The 22,337-nt window shown below is 51.2% G+C and overlaps 1 protein-coding gene across 1 annotated transcript in view; it reads left to right on the forward strand.

The window, feature by feature from the left end:
* LOC144828277 (pepsin A-like) overlaps positions 1-22,337 on the forward strand; it is a 340,571-nt gene that overhangs the window by 23,717 nt on the left and 294,517 nt on the right. The window contains exon 2 of the mRNA XM_078686356.1: positions 12,143-12,302. Coding sequence (XP_078542482.1) covers positions 12,143-12,302 — 160 coding nt within the window. The remainder of the gene's footprint in view (positions 1-12,142; positions 12,303-22,337) is intronic.

A 22,337-nucleotide genomic window follows, 5' to 3' on the forward strand; every position in this document is an offset into this window, starting at 1 on the left:
ACTCTGGGGGTCTCTGCTTCTCCTCACTCTGGGGGTCTCTGCTTCTCACTCTGGGGGTCTCTGCTTCTCTCACTCTGGGGGTCTCTGCTTCTCCTCACTCTGGGGGTCTCTGCTTCTCTCACTCTGGGGGTCTCCTCACTCTGGGGGTCTCTGCTTCTCTCACTCTGGGGGTCTCTTCTTCTCCTCACTCTGGGGGTCTCTGCTTCTCTCACTCTGGGGGTCTCTGCTTCTCTCACTCCGGGGGTCTCTGCTTCTCTCACTCTGGGGGTCTCTGCTTCTCTCACTCTGGGGGTCTCTGCTTCTCTTCACTCTGGGGGTCTCTGCTTCTCTTCACTCTGGGGGTCTCTCCTTCTCTCACTCTGGGGGTCTCTGCTTCTCCTCACTCTGGGGGTCTCTGGGGGTCTCTGCTTCTCTCACTCTGGGGGTCTCTGCTTCTCCTCACTCTGGGGGTCTCTGGGGGTCTCTGCTTCTCTCACTCTGGGGGTCTCTGGGGGTCTCTGCTTCTCTCACTCTGGGGGTCTCTGCTTCTCTTTACTCTGGGGGTCTCTGCTTCTCTCACTCTGGGGGTCTCTGCTTCTCTCACTCTGGGGGTCTCTGGGGGTCTCTGCTTCTCTTCACTCTGGGTGTCTCTGCTTCTCTCACTCTGGGGGTCTCTGCTTCTCTCACTCTGGGGGTCTCTGCTTCTCTTCACTCTGGGGGTCTCTGCTTCTCTCACTCTGGGGGTCTCTGGGTGTCTCTGCTTCTCTTCTTTCTGGGGGTCTCTGCTTCTCCTCACTCTGGGGGTCTCTGGGGGTCTCTGCTTCTCACTCTGGCGGTCTCTGGGGGTCTCTGCTTCTCACTCTGGGGGTCTCTGCTTCTCTCACTCTGGGGGTCTCTGCTTCTCTCACTCTGGGGGTCTCTGCTTCTCTCTCTCTGGGGGTCTCTGGGGGTCTCTGCTTCTCACTCTGGGGTTCTCTGTTGGTCTCTGCTTCTCACTCTGGGGGTCTCTGGGGGTCTCTGCTTCTCTCACTCTGTGGGTCTCTGGGGGTCTCTGCTTCTCTCTCTCTGGGGGTCTCTGGGGGTCTCTGCTTCGCACTCTGGGGGTCTCTGGGGGTCTCTGCTTCCCTCACTCTGGGGGTCTCTGCTTCTCTCACTCTGGGGGTCTCTGCTTCTCTCACTCTGGGGGTCTCTGCTTCTCTTCACTCTGGGGGTCTCTGCTTCTCACTCTGGGGGTCTCTGCTTCTCTCACTCTGGGGGTCTCTGCTTCTCTCACTCTGGGGGTCTCTGGGGGTCTCTGCTTCTCACTCTGGGGGTCTCTGCTTCTCTCACTCTGGGTGTCTTTGCTTCTCTTCACTCTGGGGGTCTCTGCTTCTCACTCTGGGGGTCTCTGCTTCTCTCACTCTGGGGGTCTCTGCTTCTCTCACTCTGGGGGTCTCTGGGGGTCTCTGCTTCTCACTCTGGGGGTCTCTGCTTCTCTTCACTCTGGGGGTCTCTGCTTCTCTCAGTCTGGGGGTCTCTGGGGGTCTCTGCTTCTCTTCACTCTTGGGGTCTCTGCTTCTCACTCTGGGGGTCTCTGGGGTTCTCTGCTTCTCTCACTCTGGGGGTCTCTGCTTCTCTCACTCTGGGGGTCTCTGCTTCTCACTCTGGGGGTCTCTGCTTCTCTCACTCTGGGGGTCTCTGCTTCTCCTCACTCTGGGGGTCTCTGCTTCTCTCACTCTGGGGGTCTCTGCTTCTCTCACTCTGGGGGTCTCTGCTTCTCCTCACTCTGGGGGTCTCTGCTTCTCTCACTCTGGGGGTCTCTGCTTCTCACTCTGGGGGTCTCTGGGGGTCTCTGCTTCTCTTCACTCTGGGGGTCTCTGCTTCTCACTCTGGGGGTCTCTGCTTCTCTCACTCTGGGGGTCTCTGCTTCTCTTCACTCTGGGGGTCTCTAGGGGTCTCTGCTTCTCTCACTCTGGGGGTCTCTGCTTCTCTCACTCTGGGGGTCTCTGCTTCTCTCACTCTGGGGGTCTCTGCTTCTCTTCACTCTGGGGGTCTCTGGGGGTCTCTTAACTCTGGGGGTCTCTGCTTCTCCTTACTCTGGGGGTCTCTGCTTCTCTTCACTCTGGGGGTCTCTGCTTCTCCTCACTCTGGGGGTCTCTGCTTCTCTCACTCTGGGTGTCTCTGCTTCTCTCACTCTGGGGGTCTCTGCTTCTCTCACTCTGGGGGTCTCTGGGGGTCTCTGCTTCTCACTCTGGGGGTCTCTGCTTCTCTTCACTCTGGGGGTCTCTGCTTCTCTCACTCTGGGGGTCTCTGCTTCTCTCACTCTGGGGGTCTCTGCTTCTCTCACTTTGGGGGTCTCTGGGGGTCTCTGCTTCTCACTCTGGGGGTCTCTGCTTCTCTTCACTCTGGGGGTCTCTGCTTCTCTCACTCTGGGGGTCTCTGGGGGTCTCTGCTTCTCTTCACTCTGGGGGTCTCTGCTTCTCACTCTGGGGGTCTCTGCTTCTCTCACTCTGGGGGTCTCTGCTTCTCTCACTCTGGGGGTCTCTGCTTCTCACTCTGGGGGTCTCTGCTTCTCTCACTCTGGGGGTCTCTGCTTCTCTCACTCTGGGGGTCTCTGCTTCTCTTCACTCTGGGGGTCTCTGCTTCTCTTCACTTTGGGGGTCTCTGCTTCTCTTCACTCTGGGGGTCTCTGCTTCTCTCACTCTGGGGGTCTCTGCTTCTCTTCACTCTGGGGGTCTCTGCTTTTCTTCACTCTGGGGGTCTCTGCTTCTCTCACTCTGGGGGTCTCTGCTTCTCTTCACTCTGGGTGTCTCTGCTTCTCTCTCTCTGGGGGTCTCTGGGGGTCTCTGCTTCTCACACTCTGGGGGTCTCTGCTTCTCCTCACTCTGGGGGTCTCTGCTTCTCCTTACTCTGGGGGTCTCTGCTTCTCCTCACTCTGGGGGTCTCTGCTTCTCCTCACTCTGGGGGTCTCTGCTTCTCCTTACTCTGGGGGTCTCTGCTTCTCTCACTCTGGGCGTCTCTGGGGGTCTCTGCTTCTCTCACTCTGGGGGTCTCTGCTTCTCTCACTCTGGGGGTCTCTGCTTCTCTCACTCTGGGGGTCTCTGCTTCTCTCACTCTGGGGGTCTCTTCACTCTGGGGGTCTCTGCTTCTCTCAATCTGGGGGTCTCTGCTTCTCCTCACTCTGGGGGTCTATTCACTCTGGGGGTCTCTGCTTCTCCTCACTCTGGGGGTCTCTTCACTCTGGGGGTCTCTGCTTCTCACTCTGGGGGTCTCTGCTTCTCTTCACTCTGGGGGTCTCTGCTTCTCTCACTCTGGGGGTCTCTGCTTCTCTCACTCTGGGGGTCTCTGCTTCTCTCACTCTGGGGGTCTCCGCTTCTCACTCTGGGGGTCTCTGCTTCTCTTCACTCTGGGGGTCTCTGCTTCTCTCACTCTGGGGGTCTCTTCACTCTGGGGGTCTCTGCTTCTCCTCACTCTGGGGGTCTCTTCACTCTGGGGGTCTCTGCTTCTCTCACTCTGGGGGTCTCTGCTTCTCTCACTCTGGGGGTCTCTGCTTCTCCTCACTCTGGGGGTCTCTGCTCCTCCTCACTCTGGGGGTCTCTGCTTCTCTCACTCTGGGGGTCTCTGGGGGTCTCGCTTCTCCTCACTCTGGGGGTCTCTGCTTCTCTCACTCTGGGGGTCTCTGCTTCTCTCACTCTGGGGGTCTCCTCACTCTGGGGGTCTCTGCTCCTCCTCACTCTGGGGGTCTCTGCTTCTCTCACTCTGGGGGTCTCTGCTTCTCTCACTCTGGGGGTCTCTGCTTCTCTCACTCTGGGGGTCTCTGCTTCTCTTCACTCTGGGGGTCTCTGCTTCTCCTCACTCTGGGGGTCTCTGCTTCTCACTCTGGGGGTCTCTGCTTCTCTCACTCTGGGGGTCTCTGCTTCTCCTCACTCTGGGGGTCTCTGCTTCTCTCACTCTGGGGGTCTCCTCACTCTGGGGGTCTCTGCTTCTCTCACTCTGGGGGTCTCTTCTTCTCCTCACTCTGGGGGTCTCTGCTTCTCTCACTCTGGGGGTCTCTGCTTCTCTCACTCCGGGGGTCTCTGCTTCTCTCACTCTGGGGGTCTCTGCTTCTCTCACTCTGGGGGTCTCTGCTTCTCTTCACTCTGAGGGTCTCTGCTTCTCTTCACTCTGGGGGTCTCTCCTTCTCTCACTCTGGGGGTCTCTGCTTCTCCTCACTCTGGGGGTCTCTGGGGGTCTCTGCTTCTCTCACTCTGGGGGTCTCTGCTTCTCCTCACTCTGGGGGTCTCTGGGGGTCTCTGCTTCTCTCACTCTGGGGGTCTCTGGGGGTCTCTGGGGGTCTCTGCTTCTCTCACTCTGGGGGTCTCTGCTTCTCTTCACTCTGGGGGTCTCTGCTTCTCTCACTCTGGGGGTCTCTGCTTCTCTCACTCTGGGGGTCTCTGGGGGTCTCTGCTTCTCTTCACTCTGGGTGTCTCTGCTTCTCTCACTCTGGGGGTCTCTGCTTCTCTCACTCTGGGGGTCTCTGCTTCTCTTCACTCTGGGGGTCTCTGCTTCTCTCACTCTGGGGGTCTCTGGGTGTCTCTGCTTCTCTTCACTCTGGGGGTCTCTGCTTCTCCTCACTCTGGGGGTCTCTGCTTCTCTCACTCTGGGGGTCTCTGGGGGTCTCTGCTTCTCTCACTCTGGGGGTCTCTGGGGGTCTCTGCTTCTCTCTCTCTGGGGGTCTCTGGGGGTCTCTGCTTCTCACTCTGGCGGTCTCTGGGGGTCTCTGCTTCTCACTCTGGGGGTCTCTGCTTCTCTCACTCTGGGGGTCTCTGCTTCTCTCACTCTGGGGTCTCTGGGGGTCTCTGCTTCTCTCTCTCTGGGGGTCTCTGGGGGTCTCTGCTTCTCACTCTGGGGTTCTCTGTTGGTCTCTGCTTCTCACTCTGGGGGTCTCTGGGGGTCTCTGCTTCTCTCACTCTGGGGGTCTCTGGGGGTCTCTGCTTCTCTCTCTCTGGGGGTCTCTGGGGGTCTCTGCTTCGCACTCTGGGGGTCTCTGGGGGTCTCTGCTTCCCTCACTCTGGGGGTCTCTGCTTCTCTCACTCTGGGGGTCTCTGCTTCTCTCACTCTGGGGGTCTCTGCTTCTCTTCACTCTGGGGGTCTCTGCTTCTCACTCTGGGGGTCTCTGCTTCTCTCACTCTGGGGGTCTCTGCTTCTCTCACTCTGGGGGTCTCTGGGGGTCTCTGCTTCTCACTCTGGGGGTCTCTGCTTCTCTCACTCTGGGGGTCTTTGCTTCTCTTCACTCTGGGGGTCTCTGCTTCTCACTCTGGGGGTCTCTGCTTCTCTCACTCTGGGGGTCTCTGCTTCTCTCACTCTGGGGGTCTCTGGGGGTCTCTGCTTCTCACTCTGGGGGTCTCTGCTTCTCTTCACTCTGGGGGTCTCTGCTTCTCTCACTCTGGGGGTCTCTGGGGGTCTCTGCTTCTCTTCACTCTTGGGGTCTCTGCTTCTCACTCTGGGGGTCTCTGGGGGTCTCTGCTTCTCTCACTCTGGGGGTCTCTGCTTCTCTCACTCTGGGGGTCTCTGCCTCTCACTCTGGGGGTCTCTGCTTCCCTCACTCTGGGGGTCTCTGCTTCTCTCACTCTGGGGGTCTCTGCTTCTCTCACTCTGGGGGTCTCTGCTTCTCCTCACTCTGGGGGTCTCTGCTTCTCTCACTCTGGGGGTCTCTGCTTCTCACTCTGGGGGTCTCTGGGGGTCTCTGCTTCTCTTCACTCTGGGGGTCTCTGCTTCTCACTCTGGGGGTCTCTGCTTCTCTCACTCTGGGGGTCTCTGCTTCTCTTCACTCTGGGGGTCTCTAGGGGTCTCTGCTTCTCTCACTCTGGGGGTCTCTGCTTCTCTCACTCTGGGGGTCTCTGCTTCTCTCACTCTGGGGGTCTCTGCTTCTCTTCACTCTGGGGGTCTCTGGGGGTGTCTGGGGGTCTCTTCACTCTGGGGGTCTCTGCTTCTCCTTACTCTGGGGGTCTCTGCTTCTCTTCACTCTGGGGGTCTCTGCTTCTCCTCACTCTGGGGGTCTCTGGGGGTCTCTGCTTCTCTCACTCTGGGTGTCTCTGCTTCTCTCACTCTGGGGGTCTCTGCTTCTCTCACTCTGGGGGTCTCTGGGGGTCTCTGCTTCTCACTCTGGGGGTCTCTGCTTCTCTTCACTCTGGGGGTCTCTGCTTCTCTCACTCTGGGGGCCTCTGCTTCTCTCACTCTGGGGGTCTCTGCTTCTCCTCACTCTGGGGGTCTCTGCTCCTCCTCACTCTGGGGGTCTCTGCTTCTCTCACTCTGGGGGTCTCTGCTTCTCTCACTCTGGGGGTCTCTGGGGGTCTCGGCTTCTCCTCACTCTGGGGGTCTCTGCTTCTCTCACTCTGGGGGTCTCTGCTTCTCTCACTCTGGGGGTCTCCTCACTCTGGGGGTCTCTGCTCCTCCTCCTTCGGGGGGTCTCTGCTTCTCTCACTCTGGGGGTCTCTGCTTCTCTCACTCTGGGGGTCTCTGCTTCTCTCACTCTGGGGGTCTCTGCTTCTCTTCACTCTAGTTAAATAAAGACCATCATCAGGACTGTAGAGTGAGCTCCGCTTACATAATATTATTTAGTTGTGGTTGAATCATTGAGAGTACGCAATTACCAGAAAGTGGCCTAATACCTGTTTACTTATGTGGGTGTACTTGTAAAGCGCACTGCGACTCCAAGGAGTATCCTGGTGCTGAAGTCCACTGGGGAACCCGTCCTGGTTTTCCCTGTGAGATGTTCCCTTTCTGGGTATCTCCAAGGTGAAACCAGGCATCCCCGGCGTCTGTGGGGGGCCGTTGTAGAGATGAGGCAAGCTTAATGCCCAGAGTTGCCGAGTGTGATCCCTGGTTAGAGTAGGCACCGAGGCGAGAATTATCGAGTCCGTTGACCCTGGTCCACGACCCTGCCACGTCGGGAATTGAACCCTGGTCCCGGGCCCTTCTCTGCTTACGGGTCTGCCGCCTCTAACAGTGAGCCACACCACTTATTCGTTTATTTAGAGTTTTATAGAGCACGAATAAGACCCGAAAGGGTATCAGAGCGCTGTACAGGGATAACACGCTGTATACAAATTTGAAATAGGCAATAAACATAAATAGGGATGAAAGGAAGTGGCTACTCTGGGAATACCAGGGTACAATATTCAGGGCAGCGAACAGGTGTGCATTGTGCAGAGATAGCCAGCAATTACATTTGAGGGAGTAACAGGTCAATGCAGAGACAAGAGAAAGCAAGCAGTCAGGAATTTAGAAGATAACATAAAGCCATGCAGCTGAGCGGTGTGTACAATAAATGAGATTTATGGGAGGAACTTGCCCATTAGGAAAGTTTTGGCTTCCTTTTTAAAAATTGACAGAGAAGATATTTTTACGATGAAAGAAGGCAGAGAGTTCCATATTCTTGGTGCAGCCCCAGAGAAGGCACAATTGTTCTTTTTTTCCTTTCGGAGGTGGGGTGGCTGGAGCACAAGGTCTCTGGCAGACCAAGAGTTTCTGGTTCCTCCAAAGACCATGATTTTCTGGGCGAGATATGCAGGGGATTTTGTGCACCTTGTGGGTGACACATGCCAGTTTTAGTTGGATTCTGGCTTCAAGAGTAAGCCAGCTTGGCGCCTTCAGATGGGGTGAGGTGTGTTCACATTTTATTGAGCCTGTTATGTTAATGTTATGTTAATGGCATTTATTATGCGCGCAGCTGCTCCAGCGAAGGAGCGTCCCGGCGCCCGACAAGGTAGCCACACAACATAGCTAAAGAATGGATTTTTTAAATTTTAGTTTTAGAAAGGCTACGGAAACAGAAAAGTCTTAACAGCCCTCTGAAAAGAAAGCAGGTCAATAAGGGTCCGGATTTCAAAAGGAAGTGCGTTCCACAAAGCAGCTGCCCGCACCCTAAAGGAGCGCCCTCCAGCTCGACTACGTTTGAAGCGTGGAGCTACTGCTAATTCACGATCTGAAGAACAAAGGGAGCGGCCAGGAATATAGGGGCACACAAGGTCATGCAATATCGGAGCAGAGGGGCCTTTTAGGATCTTGAAGGACATACAAAGTACCTTGAAGTGGATCCGCTGCCTAACAGGCAGCCACTGGAGGGCACGTAGGGTGTGGGAGACAGAGCAAAACCTAGGAAGGCCTACAACTGCTCTGGCTGCTGCGTTTTGCACTCGCTGGAGACGAGTAAGCTCGGACTGATTTAACCCTATAAAGAGGGAGCTGGCGTAATCCAGCCGAGACAACACCGTCGCCCGAACCACAAGTTGACGTGTTGCGGCATCAAAAAATTTGAGTGCAGGTCTCAAATTACGCAGAATGCCAAAGCAGCAGGCCGCCATCCTTTTAGTGTGGCAAACAAAACTTAGTGTAGGGTCCAACCACACCCCCAGATTTTTAATCTCCGAAACCGGAGTGGGGGTGGGGCCCAGCTCAGGAGGCCATTAAGAATCGCCCCAGAGTTCCGTCTGTTTGCCGAAGACCATAATCTCTGTTTTTTTGGCATTCAGTTGGAGACAGTTGGACGTCATCCAACTGGCCACCGCCCGAAGTCCGTCCCTGAATCTTGGGGCTTCCGCCCCGGAGTCCCCGCTGATCGTGACCGCTAGCTGAGTATCATCTGCGTATGACACCATGGTCATACCGCAGAGCTTTACAACCTCAGCCAGCGGCCTCACGTACAGATTGAACAACGTGGGGCTCAGCGAGGAACACTGCGGGACCCCAAGCATCAGAGGGTGGAACTTGGACTGGTAGGGCGGGGCAGCCACACAGAAGGAACGATCCGCTAGAAACGATCGGAACCACTGAAGTGCAGTGCCAATCACACCTGCCTCCTCGAGTTGCTGCAGGAGGATCTCATGCGAGACAGTGTCAAAGGCGGCGCTCAGATCTAACAGAATAAGCGCCGCCGTTTGACCTGCATCAAGCACTGCCCGCAAATGCTCAACCATAAATAGGAGTGCTGTCTCCGTACTGTGGCCAGCTCGAAAACCGTTCTGTGTAACATCCAGAACGTTAGTACGCGATAGGTGGTCAGAGAGGGCGGTGTTGACATGCACCTCCGCGACTTTAGCTGGCCACGGGAGAAGCGAAATCAGTCGATAGTTCTCCGATTTACTAGGGTCGAGAGATGGCTTCTTCAAAATGGGCATTACTACTGCCTGCTTCCACTTCAAAAGCACCCGGCCAGACGTAAGCGAGATGTTGATCAGGTCGCGAACTGGGTTAGAGAGTGTCAAGTCACTAAACATTACTGGCTTAAGCGGGTCTGCCGAGACCCAGATTTGACTTGGAGAGCCAAAGTCTTGAAAATCTCCGGAGTAAGACAGGGGATAGAATCTAACACCACCTGTCTAGGCACTATGTGCGACCCGGCACCGGTCTGCGCAGCAATAGGAAAAGCTCTGTAGATGGTATGAACCTTCTCCAAAAAAAAGGCCGCCAACGTTTCACAATGAGTATTAGAGCTGATGGTATCTATAGAGGGCTTTTTTGCCACAAGATCCTTGAGAGCCTTAAAGATGGTTTTAACAGGATTCAAGCTGCTGCGAAACTCCAAGGCATAAAATGCGGCCCAGGCTCTGCAGACAGCTCGATGATAAGACTTGACGGTAGCCATATAGAAGGTTTTTTTGCTGTTATCATACGTTCTCCGCCAGTCTCTCTCTGCACGTCTGCAAGAGCTTTTCAGTGCGCGCAATGTGTCATTATACCAGGGACTTGGGTCACGGAGTCCACTCTTACTCGATATCATCGGAATAAGGGAGTCAAGGGCTCTGGTTATCCATTCACAAAAATGGTCATAGCCAGATTCCACATTCTCCGCTAAGCCCAATGGATCATCAGTAAGAAGGCGGTGAAGGTCTTCTAGCTTTAATTTACTCCAGCGCCGCCTAGGCAGGGCTCGCATCAAGGGCTTAAAAGGGGCCTCTGATAATGGACAGTGAATAATCACCAGCGAGTGATCTGTCCAAGACATGGGAAGGGGAGAGGCCACCTTTACCTCTGCTAGATTTGAAAAAAAGGGGTCCAAAGTATGTCCACCAACATGGGTGGAGTCCGAGACCAGTTGAAGCAGTTGGAGGGCCTCAAGATCAGCCACCATCCCACCCACTGAGGGTAAGGCCAAGGTGTCAAAATGGAGATTCAAGTCTCCTAAGATAGAAAAGTTGGCACACCCTACTGCCAGTGAACTGACAGCATCAGGGAGAGCCTCCCTAAATGCCACATCACTGCCCGGCGGGCGGTAAATTAACAGTCCTGAAAAAGTAAAGTGAGATGTAACGGAGACCTTAAACAGGGCGCTTTCACAGCCCGCGATGTTTTGAACTCTCCAGGCGCAAGGGTAGCAAGATTTAACAGCAAGCGCAACACCCCCACCCCTGGAAGAGCGGTTGAGCGTATAGGTGGAATACTCAGAAGGAAACGCCAAGTTGAGAACAGCTGTATCAGAGTCTTGGAGCCAAGTCTCTGTCAAACAGAATATATCAGGGGATTCCTTGGCCATGAGGTCGGCTATGTCCTGATGATGTTTTACCAACGACCTCACATTCAGGTTCCAGATGGTAAAGAGTCTGATGGCATCATTGAGCATGCTTTTAGGGGGAGGTAGAGATCTTGGGTAGGCCAGAAAGGGTTGAGCATCCGTATTCGATTCTGGACATTACCAATGCCTGAACTGCCATTTTTAGGTCTGCAGCTTCAAGGAAGGGTTTTAGTTTCCTCAGGCAGCTCAGATGAAACCTGGCAGTTTTAGCCATCAAGTTGATGTGGCCTCACATATTCAGGATGCTGTCTAGTGTTATTCTTAGAGATTTGGCAGATTCCCCTATCATCAGTGTGCAGTTTAGTGCTGTGATCAACCTGATCCATTCCCAGATGTCAGTGTTACTTTTAGGGGAGGAGATTAGAAGGAACTCTGTTTTTTGTGCAATTAGTTTCAGCTTGTTGCAGGCGAGCCATTGAACAGTCAGGGCCTCATTCAAAGAGTTGATCTCCTCTTGAGATGAGATCTTGATGTAGAGCTGAATATCTTCGGTGTACATGTGGAAGAAGATGTTGGCGGTAGGTAGTACTTCAGTTAACGGTTCAAGGTAGAGATTGAAGAGGGTTGGGGAAAGAGTTGAGCCTTGGGGTACTCCGATCATTATTGGGGAAGGAACAGATAGATTACTGTTGACTAAGAATCTCTTGGTGCGATTCCAGAGGAAGGATCTAAACCATTTGAGAACGGTTCTGTTTACTCCCATCCTGAATTCGAGGCGTTCAAGTGCTCTTTCGTGGTTGACTGTGTCGAATGCTGAGAATAAATCCAGTAGAATTAGGGGACAGGTTTTTCCTTGGTCAAGGGCTTGAAGAGCATCATACACAACATGGAGAATAGTAGTTACCGTGCCAAGGTCGGAACCCAGATTGGAATTTGTCCAGCAGGTTAAAGTTATTGATATGTTGGCTCAGTTGGAGTTGCACACATTTCTCCAGAGCTTTTGCTAGAAGTGGGATATTGGATATTGGTCTGAAATTGCCTGGAGGAGCAGGATTCAAGGTGGGTTTTTTTCAGATGGGGACAACTTGACTGGCATTTAGAGAGTCAGGTATTGACCCTTTTATAGGGAAGTGTTGATTATTTTAGTCCAAATGGTAATGATAAATTGGGAAGTCGCGGCCGCGCAGCTGGAGGGGAGTGGGTCATTAAAGTGGTTATTTGGTTTGAAGGAGGATAGAATTCTGTAATACGGTGTACTCAGGAACAATAACCGTCAAAAAAAGAAGTTGTTGTCAGCTCTCCATGAAACTTTGTTCACAACTTAGAACAACCTTGCCCGCTCAGAATAAATAGTGTGAATATATTCAGCAGGCTTGATTATCGCTTTGCAGAGAATGTGACATAACACAAATGTGCATTCCATATTAATCGCATGTTTATTCTTGAATGATTCACACGTGTAAGGTAAAAGGAGGAGACCTAGAAGAGAAAGAACATAAAAATCAGAACAAAGCCCCTTATTAAGCTATCGCGCTCCACCGAAGGTTTGTCCAGCCCTCCTGCTCATACAGGGCCCAGTTCTTTTTTAGCTAGCATTGCACTATAAGCACCTTTGCACCCCTAACACATGATGATATATTTTGCCATTATATAGCCCTCTTCACGTCTCTTCCTCCTCTCTCCCCCTCTCAGGGTTCCGCTGCTGAGACACAAATCTCTGAGGCAGAGTCTGAAGGAGCATGGGCTGCTGGAACACATCACAAGGAATCTACTCTTTGATGCAGGCCGCGGACACTCCTCCAGCCTGAGTGTGTCCGGAGGGTCAGACGAGCCGCTGAGAAGCTACATGGACGTGAGTATGGGTGTTAGAGCCCCTGCAAGGGATGAGGAACAGAGGGGCCTTTGATGCAGGAGGCATGGTGCTCACCTGACTGCTGTCGCACCTGTGAGTAGCAGAAAAAGCTGGCTCCCCACAGTGTGCTATGGAATATATATTCTATTACAGGGCGCTTCGTTTGCAACACTTCTTGGCGCTAATGAGTGATATCACAGTTACAACCTTAGAAAGTCAATATACTAATCCCACATTAGCACCAGCAAGTGGCAAGTTGCTTCCTGGCTGAGCACCCAGGCTTTCATTCCTGAATGAAACTTCCTCAAATGTGTTTCTTAAGGAAGGGACAGGAGTCCATGTTCCACCAAAGGGTTCAAAAAGATACTTGGAAAATTTACTGACATTTGTGCTGGGTTTGCATTACAAAAGGGATGCAACGTCAAAAATATTTATTTGGAATATTTTATCCACTGCAAACTTTGTTTTGCGTTAGAGATTTTCCTGAAAGTAACGCTTTGCATTACTTTGCTTCAAGGACGCGTGCCATTGGTGGTTCGTGGGCGTTCCTATACAGACACCCATGAGTTTGGATGCAAAGCCCTACTTTCTAACTATAGTAGGCTGGTTTAGTGAAAACAAAAATGCCACATTAAGTCTCCTGGTAAAAAGGAGAAATATATATATTTCTCCAAACGTTTCCACATTTGTGTGCATGCTGCACAGTACAGCACACAGTGGGGAAAGTTTAAAGCTTGTCTAGGCATAGTGTTTGAAGTCGAGGGTACACTTACAGTGCACAACCTATGTGAGGCAGATGCGCTGTGGTGCTCAGGTGTGTGTGCTGTGTGAGGCAGCCCGTGTGTGCCGCAGCCCTGTGGAGAATCATGTTATCAATCAATCAAGCGCTTGTTAAGTGCACCTGTAAGGGTCTCATGGGATTGGGGGTGGAAGGGTGCAGGTTTCTGTCCATCAAGGAGGGGCTCTGTCGAAGAGCCAGGTTTTGAGGGTTCTCTTGAAGATGGGGAGTGATGTTATCTGTCTGAGGTGGAGCGGGAGAGCGTTCCAGGCTTTGGCCGTGAGGAATGAGAAGCAGCGGTCTCCTGATCTGGTCCTTCTGGTGCAGGGGACCACGGTGTAGGAGAGCTGGGCTGATCATAGGGTCCTTTGGGGTGCATGGAATTCGAGTCGGCTGTTCAGGTATGCTGGTACGGTGATGTGGAGGGCCTTGAATGCAAGGGTGAGCATCTTGAAGGTGACTCTTGCTTTGATGGGGAGCCAGTGGAGTGTGCCTAGGTGCTGGGAAATGTGGCAGTGTCTTGGCATGTTGAGGACCAGTCTTACAGCGGCGTTCTGGATGATCTCTAGCTTGCGGGTGAGGATTTTGTTTATAATGGCATAGTGTGCATTGCCATAGTCGAGTTTGCAGGTGACCAGGGCGTGAGTGACGGTCTTTCTGAGTTCAAAGGGGATGCATTTGAAGGTCTTACGTAGGAGGCAGAGGGTGTGGAAGCCGGAGGATGAGACGGAGTTGATCTGGCTATCCAATGTGAGCTCTGTGTCCTGGATGATTCCCAGGTTACGTGCGTGGTCCATGGAGGTGGGTTGACTTTCATGGCGGGGCCACTAGGTGTCATTCCTGGCATTGGGGTGTGGGCCCATGATGAGTACTTCTGTTTTGTTGGTGTTTAGTTGAAGGCAGCAGTTTTTCATCCATTTGGTGATGGCTTCCATGCCTTCTCGAAAGTTGTGTCTAGTGGTGTTGGGTTCATTGGATAGGAAGAGGATGAGATGGGTGTCGTCTGCGTATGACACAATGTTGAGTCCATAGGTTCTGACGATTGGGGTGAGTGGAGCCATGTAGATGTTGAAGAGCATAGGGCTGAGCGGAGGATCCCTGGGGGACTCCGCAGGTGGTTGGTGTAAGGTCATAGAGGAAAGAGGGGAGCCTGACCCGCTATGTTCTGCCGGAGAAAAAGGAGCGGATCCAGCCGAGGGCCTTGTCTTGAATCTCTGCTTCTTGAGTCTGTGTATTAGGGTGCGGTGAGAGACTGTGTTGAATGCTGCTGATAGGTCGAGGAGGATGAGGGTGCTGATTCTCCTTTGCAGATGTTGTCTGTTGTCTGTTGCGTCGAGGAGGGTGGTATCCGTACTGTGTTTTTTTCTGAAGCCTGATTGGGAGGAGTCGAAGATGTTGTGCTCTTCGATGAAGGTGGCAAGTTGGCCGTTGATGGCTTTCTCAATGACTTTTACTGGGAACGGGAGCAGGGAGATGGGTCTCTAGTTTTTTACTTTTATGGGGTCCGCCAAAGGTTTCTTCAGGAGGGGGTTGACCTGGGCATGTTTCCAGTCGTCTGTAACAAGGCGGTGGCCAGGGAGCGGTGGATGATGTGGCGGAGCATGGGTGCGATGGTGTCGGCAGCTCTGAGGAAGATGTGGTGGGCAGGGGTCTGTGGGGGCCCCGGAGTGGATTGACTTCATTGTCTTCAGTGTGTCTTGAGTGGTGAGGGCTGTCCAGTTGTCAATCACTGGCTTCAGGGTGTCGGGGGTGGTTGGTGAGGGTTCAGTGTGTTGGTTGTCTTCGTCGAAGTTGTCGTTGATGCTCTTGATTTTGTGGTGAAAGAAGGTGCTGAGTTTGTCACAGAGGTCTTGTGAGGGAGGGATGTCAGTCAACTTGCTGGTGGGTTGGGATAACTCCTTGATGATGTTGAAGGGTTCTTTGCTGTTGTGGGCCTGTGTGGAGATTCTGACATCAATCACTTTTTTCTCCGTGTTTCTGATGAGTTGGTGGTGGGCATTGGTGGCGGCTCTGAAGTTGTTGTGGGCTTCTATGGATTTGGTGTTCTTCTAGTCTTTATCGAGGCGGCAGCAGGTGCGTCTGGACCAGGGGTCTCCAACCTTTTCTGTAGTGAGAGCTAATTCTGCTCAAGGAAAGTACTGCCGAGCTACTAGCCTATTTTATCACTGTAAAATGCTGATGATACGTATTAACATTACACTATGACCACCCTAAGAACGATTTATCATATAACCACCCTAACATTCCAGATGAAGTTATCAGCAGAATCCTAGGAAAACGTTTTCCAATATTAAATGCTTGTAATCAAGTAAAATTCAAATCATCGCATGCTGTGTGCCACAAAGGGTACTACCACAGCAGTAAGTCTCCCCAACTCAAATTGAATTATCATTCAGCTAACAACTTTAAATGTGTTTTAGAATTGTAATATTTTGTCCTAATTAGCATATTAGTTTTTAAAAATACACATATTTTTCTATCAAAACCACTTTTCACTTTGAGCAATTAAACTCAATTTTCCAAAAGAAAAACCTTTTCAGAAAAAGCATCATTTTTTTCTTTAAAAATCAAATCAGTTTTCATTGTTAGAAAATACACAGTCCCTAAACATCAGCTTTTCATTTTTATTGAGTACCGCCATGTAAAAATGCCTCTGATGGACAAATTCTGCTTCAAATACCCAGGAATTGGAATCATAGGCCATGCTTGCTCACCATAACACTATTAATGCATCTGTTATGCCAATAATGCCCACCATTAAACCAGGGCTACCACTGTGCCACAGCTGGATGCCCAACATATATCATTTATGAACATTATTATGGGAGAAGCGGTTGCCACTCTGTCAGGCATGGCTAAAAGCAAGCCGGTCATGCTCTTAATATGTCAGTGATGGCAGCAAGTATGTAATTACTGGACTTGAATGCCCAAAATAGTCAAAGATGAAAATATTATGGCAATGGCACATTATGCCATGAACGGGCACAATTGCGTCAGAGATAATACTCTTATGATGGGGACCAGCATACATATTTGGCAGCCCTTGACACTCGGAGTAGCTTTAAGGAACCATCCCTGTTTATTAGGGAAGGACACAATGTCACACACCCACACAAAAATGAATGTGATGCTTCTAATTTTCTCTGCCCTGGATGCATCCTCTCTTCCCTCAGTTCTTCGGTTGATCATGCTCTTAACTAACACATTTTCACTCTAGTTCTTGCAGACACACACTTTGGTGAGTCAGCCCTGGTTACTGCTGCCACTATTCTTTGATGTCACACAAGGTGTGACTGATAGAGCAGGGCATATAACATGGCCAATCTCTTTCTTAGGTAGATTTAAAGTGGATAATGATGGTTCATGTGGCAGACCCATAGGCGAATACCGTTGCCTCCACATGCCTACAACACCCTCTGCATACTTTGCAAGACCTTTAAATGGATCCCCCCCGAATCCAGGAAGACCGTCACCCAGGCACTCATCACCAGCAGGCTGGACTACCAGAATACCCTCTATACTGGATTCAATAAATCTCCGCTCCACAAACTCCAGACCGTCCAGAACGCTGCAGCCAGACTCGTCCTCAGCATCCCATGACAAGACCACATCACCCAGCACCTACGAGACCTCGACTGGCTCCCCTTTGAAAAAAGAGTGACCTTCAACCTTCTCACACACACCTACAAAGCCCTCCACAACACTGGGCCCCAATACCTCAATGAAAGAATCTCCTTATACGCCTCCACGAGAAACCTCCGCTCTGGTGACCAGGCCTTGGCCGAAATCAACCCCATCCACAGAGCCAGAACAGGAGGAAGATCCTTCTCCTACATCACGGCCATGACCTAGCACAAACTCCCCCTCAGCATCATATGAAGCCCTACACTGAAAGCATTCAGGAAGAGCCTCAAGACCTGTCTTTTTGAATGACCGCAGCTGCCCAAATGCACCCCCCAGCGCTTTGAGACCCTCACAGGTGAGTAGTGCACTCTATCAATCCCTGTTTGATTGATTGATAGGCCAACAGAGTGTGTGTTTGAGTGTTATCAAGAGGTCCTGCCATTGGTTTGGCTGTCTGTAACTCTTACGGGTAATGAAACGAGAAGTGCTGCCTTCTTTAATATACACAGAATCCTTGAGATCGTATTGGTTTGGCTTCACCTCTGAGAGCTACTTTGAGGGTGCTGGACTCTTGAAGTTTGGTGGTGAACAATCTAGCTTTCTTGGTGTGGGTGTTGTTATTTTGTTTAAGGGGGGCTAAGGTGTTGGTGCTGTCAGTGATTCATCTGTCCAGGGTTCGGGCTGCGGCGTTGGGGTCGTCGTTATCCATGATGGTAGGGGTGGAGTTTCTGAGTGGAGGTGAGCTGGTCGTCAGTGATTCTGGTCCAGTTTCTTCCTGGGAGCAGGTGCTGGTGTCTGTGGATGGTGGGTGTTCTGAAGGTGTAGTGGATGCATCGATGGTCGGTCCATGGGAGTTCGGCGGTGTGGCTGAAGGTGATGGAGTTTCCTGTATGGAAGAGGGGGTCGAGGGTGTGTCCTGCCGAGAGCATGGGTTCAGTCACGATCTAGCAGAGTCCAATGTTGTGGAGGTTGTCCAGGAGCGATGTGGTCCAGTTTGTTGTCGAGGTGGAAGTTGAGGTCTCCCAGCAGGGTGTAGTTGGTGGATGCGATGGCATGTGGGGAGATGATGTCCATGATGGAGATGGCGAATGGTCCGCGGGGTTAAAAGGGTCGGTAGATGAGGGTTCCTCAGTGGGTGGAGGTAGAGCTGGCCAGTATCTTGAAGTGAAGGTGTTCCATCAGGTCTGTGGGCTTGTCGGGGAGTGGGCTCAGACGGAGGGTTGATTTGTGGAAGATGGCGATTCCTCCTCCCGGGCGGGTGGGGTGGTCCTTCCTGGAGATCTTGTATCCTTGGGGAATGGCGATGGCGATGTCCAGTCCCGAGATGGTGTTGGTCCAGGTTTCGGTAAAGAATGCTACATCTGGGGTGGTGCTGTCAAGGAGGTCCCGGATTTCCTTGGCGTGTTTGTGGAGGGATCGGATATTGAGGAGGATGCATTGCAGGGTCTTAGGTTCGGGTGTGTTCTTGCAGTCGGGATGCGCTGGGTCCGTGTTCCTGGCAGTGCTGTAGGTTTGTCGGCAGTGGTGACAGCTGAAGGGTCCATGGGAGCCGGCTGGTGATGCTAGCATGCAGTTGTTGCGGCCTCAGTTGAGTGCATGGAGTGCCCTTGGGTCGTAGCATTGGCGGGACAGAGGTCCAGGGTTCCTGGTGCTGGTCACGGTCGGGTTACAGACAGGCACAGAAGGGCTTGCCTTTGGATGCCTTGGCGCACCAGCAGTGTGGCCGCCAATTAATTAGGGGTCAGGGAGGGCTGGACAGCTGGGAGGCAGTAGCGGGGTGGGGAGCTGGATTGGGCTGATCGCGCTCGTCGTACTAGGGGGGTAGGGCTGTGGGGGCAGCAGCGGCGGGGAAAACGGGTGGAAAAAGGGAAAAGGAGGAATAAAGAAGAAAAAAAGGACTAAAATTGAAATAGGGCAGAAAAGCAGAAAAGTGCATAGAAGTGCACAAAAGAGTTTGAGCTGAGGGTAAAAATCGAGTGAAACGGAGAGGGAAAGCGGAGCAGGAGAATGGAGACAGAGGTCCACTGGACCACCAGGGATGAGGTGCAGGTAAACTTGTGGGTGGAGGAGGGCCTCGAACACCAATGCTCGAGAGTGCAGGGGCTCAGGGGAAGGCCTCACTTAATGGTGGAGCTGCGAGGGAGGGAGAGCAATTTCACTGACAATGAGTCTGTGCTCAGTGCGTGTCTGTCTGGCTCTCTCCCTCTCACACAGCGCAGCACCTCAGGGTGTGAGATGATTTGCATGAGTTTTTAGTTAATCAACCCCCCTGCTCAAAAGGTTGTAAACCAGTAGAAAGGAACAAGCCTAAACCTGTACTTGGAGGAGCAGCAGGCCCATTAAATAATCAATCTTGTGGTTCTCGGCTTTTGATCACTAATTCCCAAACAGAGGGTAGGCTGTGCGAGTGGTTGACCCAAAAATAATGTGAAAATGGAGGACTGGTCTTGGTTGCCTGCTTCATTGGCAAAGGTTTCTCGTGGAGATAGCAATTGAATAACCGGAGCTATGGATTTTAATGTAAATGAAATAAGTCTATGCTCACATTTATTGTCAAATGCAAAAACAACAATTGATGGACAGAATGCAGAACAATGTCATACATTCACCCCAGTACAGAGATCTGGGCCTAAATCCATCGTTTTTTTGCTCACCATGCCTTTCCAGTTTGAACCCAGCCATATGCAAATCAGTCTTGACCCTGTGCCCCATGGGAACAGTCCAGCCCGAACTGCCAAGCCATGTCTTTCCTGGACCGGAATCAATCATCCAGGGACCGGTTTCTGGATATCAGCCGTCATCAGCCTGGATAGCTTGACTCCAGTGGCTTAGTGAGCACAGGACCCACGGCTGGGCATACCCGTCCCACTCGGGGTGACAAATGCAAAAACAACAACAAACCTGTTGTTTTGCATTTGTCACCCCGAGTGGGACGGGTATGCTCAGACGTGAGTCCCATGCTCTCCACACCACTGGAGTCAAGCTATCCAGGCTGAATGAAGGCTGATAGCCAGAAACCGGTCCTAGGATGATTGATTCCGGTCCAGGGAGGACCTGGCCTGGCAGTTCGGGCTGGACTGTTCGCATGGGGCACAGGGTCAAGACTGATTTGCATATGGCTGGGTTCAAACTGGAAAGGCATGGTGAGCAAAAAAACGATGGATTTAGGCCCAGATCTCTGTACTGGGGTGAATGTATGACATTGTTCTGCATTCTGTCCATCACATGTTGTTTTGCACATTTATTGTCAGACCCAGATACAATACTATTTTTAAACTCATTCGCAAACTTATTATTCCAAGAAACATGGTGTGAACAGATGACTCCTTTATCTGGATATAATGAATATAGTATACCGGACGTGAAAACTAAAAAATGTGGTCGTGCTAAATGTGGATTGGCATGTTATAATGCGGCCGATTTAAACCTAGTTGTCGTTATGGTAGATTTTAATCTGGGTTGGCTCCAATGCCTTGTGGTAAATTCCATCGATCTGAGTTTAGGTATTCTTAAAGTGTATCTTAGTCCCATTAAAAACTAGGTTTACGCCAACGCTTAAGAATTCTAAACATGGTTCAATCATTGATTATACATTTGTATCAGATTTCCTGAGACCAAATGTGTCAGATTATAAGGTAATTGGTTAGTCAGAAAGTGATCACAGCCCCCAGGTTGTAAAATGTAATCTTCCTGTGAAGTATCACTCTAAAACGTGTGATCTTCCCAATATGGCATACTCTGCATATAACCTGAAGAGGTTGGTTTAGCATTTAGCCAAAGAAGAGGAAATTATGTAAACTGCTCAGGCATTAATAAAGGAATGCGACTTGGGAGCCCAGGGTGATATGAATATGATTAATAAATGAGACTTTATTACCATGTCCCTTGTGGGAAAATTTGTAGCCGGTAAGACTAGGAAAAGTAATATTCATTTAAATATCCCAAAAATATGGTTCCAGTTAAAATACAAAAGTTAAAGAAACTACTCAACAGAGCTGTTCGGATGGAATATGCGCATAGATTTTGCCAGTCCCATTCGGTGTGCAAAGAAAATTTGAAGGAACTTAAGAAGAACTATAAACAAGAAGTCTGGAAAGCTAAACTTAAATACCAAACTGGATTATGGAATAGTTTATTATCCGCCTCAAAACAAAATAATGTAAAACATTTGGGGCGGTTATTAATAAGCTTGAAAGAGGAGGCTGTAGGGTTTTTTCTGTAAATAAACCAGAATCCAGCTGGGTAATGTTTATAACTAATTTGTATGGTACGTCGGGCCTGAGGGGAAAACCTATTGATACATTGGATAGAGGTATGGGGAATAATATATTATCAAATAATCCGGGGAATGGTGAGTGTCGGGGTTTGATCTCCATTGACCATCTCATCGATTCCAGTCTGTAGGAAGGTGGCTACCTGACTATGGTTACCCCAGATTTTTTGCCTGTGTTTAGCTGGTTTTTTGACTTAGTTGACCTGGTTCCCTGCTAATCAGGGCCCCAGGCCATCTGCTCTCTCTGTAAAATGGATTCCATGTACCCTAGGTACATACCACAATTGGAAATGGACTCCTTGTCAGCCCCTGTATAATGCACTGTAGGTGCCCAGGGCATAGGGGCCACCAAGGCCTACCAGGGGCTGCAGCATATCTTTTGCCACCCCTGGCTGGTTCTTAAATTGACACAACTGGCTGATCACTCAGCTGGGGTAAGGTGGTGTAATCACCCCTTACTTAGATATAGTATACCTATATCTAAACCTATATCTGGACACATGTAAACCTGTGAGCCACTCCTATGGAAGGCCTCATCAATCCTGGAGGCAGAGTGCGTGGTTTAATGTGAGATGGAGCTCTAGCATGAGCTGAGCCTGTCTGCAGCTGTCGGGAACAACTCCCTAAGCTGTTTCAGGATAATGCCATTGTTGAAAATTAGTACGTTTTGGTGAACATTATCTGCGCCATCTTGCCTCTTCCCCTGATGCCACACTTTTGTCGTGCGCACCCGCCATTTTAAGATGCCCCGATCAGAACGAACCCTTTTGCATGCCGCTGGCCCCTGACATAGCCCTTCGCTTTCACTAAGCCTGCACGCTGACCACCCCCTGCTTGCACCTGCCTCGAGTCATAAACCCCGCTTCGGCGCTGCTCTGCCCCAGGCCTTCATCCTGTTCCCAGCGCGACACCTCCCTGCTTCCCTTTCATGATCTCCGGCCCTTAGATGCAAACCCCCTTTTTCCCCGTGTGCCCGTTTTGTCCTCCCCGTTCCCAAGCCGACACCCAGCTCTGCCGATACCATCCTTGCCCCTCCCCGTACAATAGAAAGCTTCCCCCATCAAAGAATCCCCGGGTTGATCAAAGCCCCCACCCCATGAGACCCGATCAAACCCCCCACATTCCGTGAATCGGCGGATTATCCAGCTGCGCGATGCTCATCACCTGTTGTGACTAGGGTGGGGACTTCAACTGTAAATGTGTATGGGAACGGGCCCCAAGGGGAGTTCCGAGAATGTCTTTTCCGTACATCAAAGCTTTAACATGTATGTGTAATCTACAATAAAGTCATAAATGTGTGTATAAGAGGCCAGGCCTCAGGAATACAGTTAGAGCACCTCAGAACGATACCTTCTGTCCG

This window comes from Lissotriton helveticus, chromosome 4_1, assembly GCF_964261635.1.
Source record: "Lissotriton helveticus chromosome 4_1, aLisHel1.1, whole genome shotgun sequence".
NCBI lineage: Eukaryota > Metazoa > Chordata > Amphibia > Caudata > Salamandridae > Lissotriton > Lissotriton helveticus.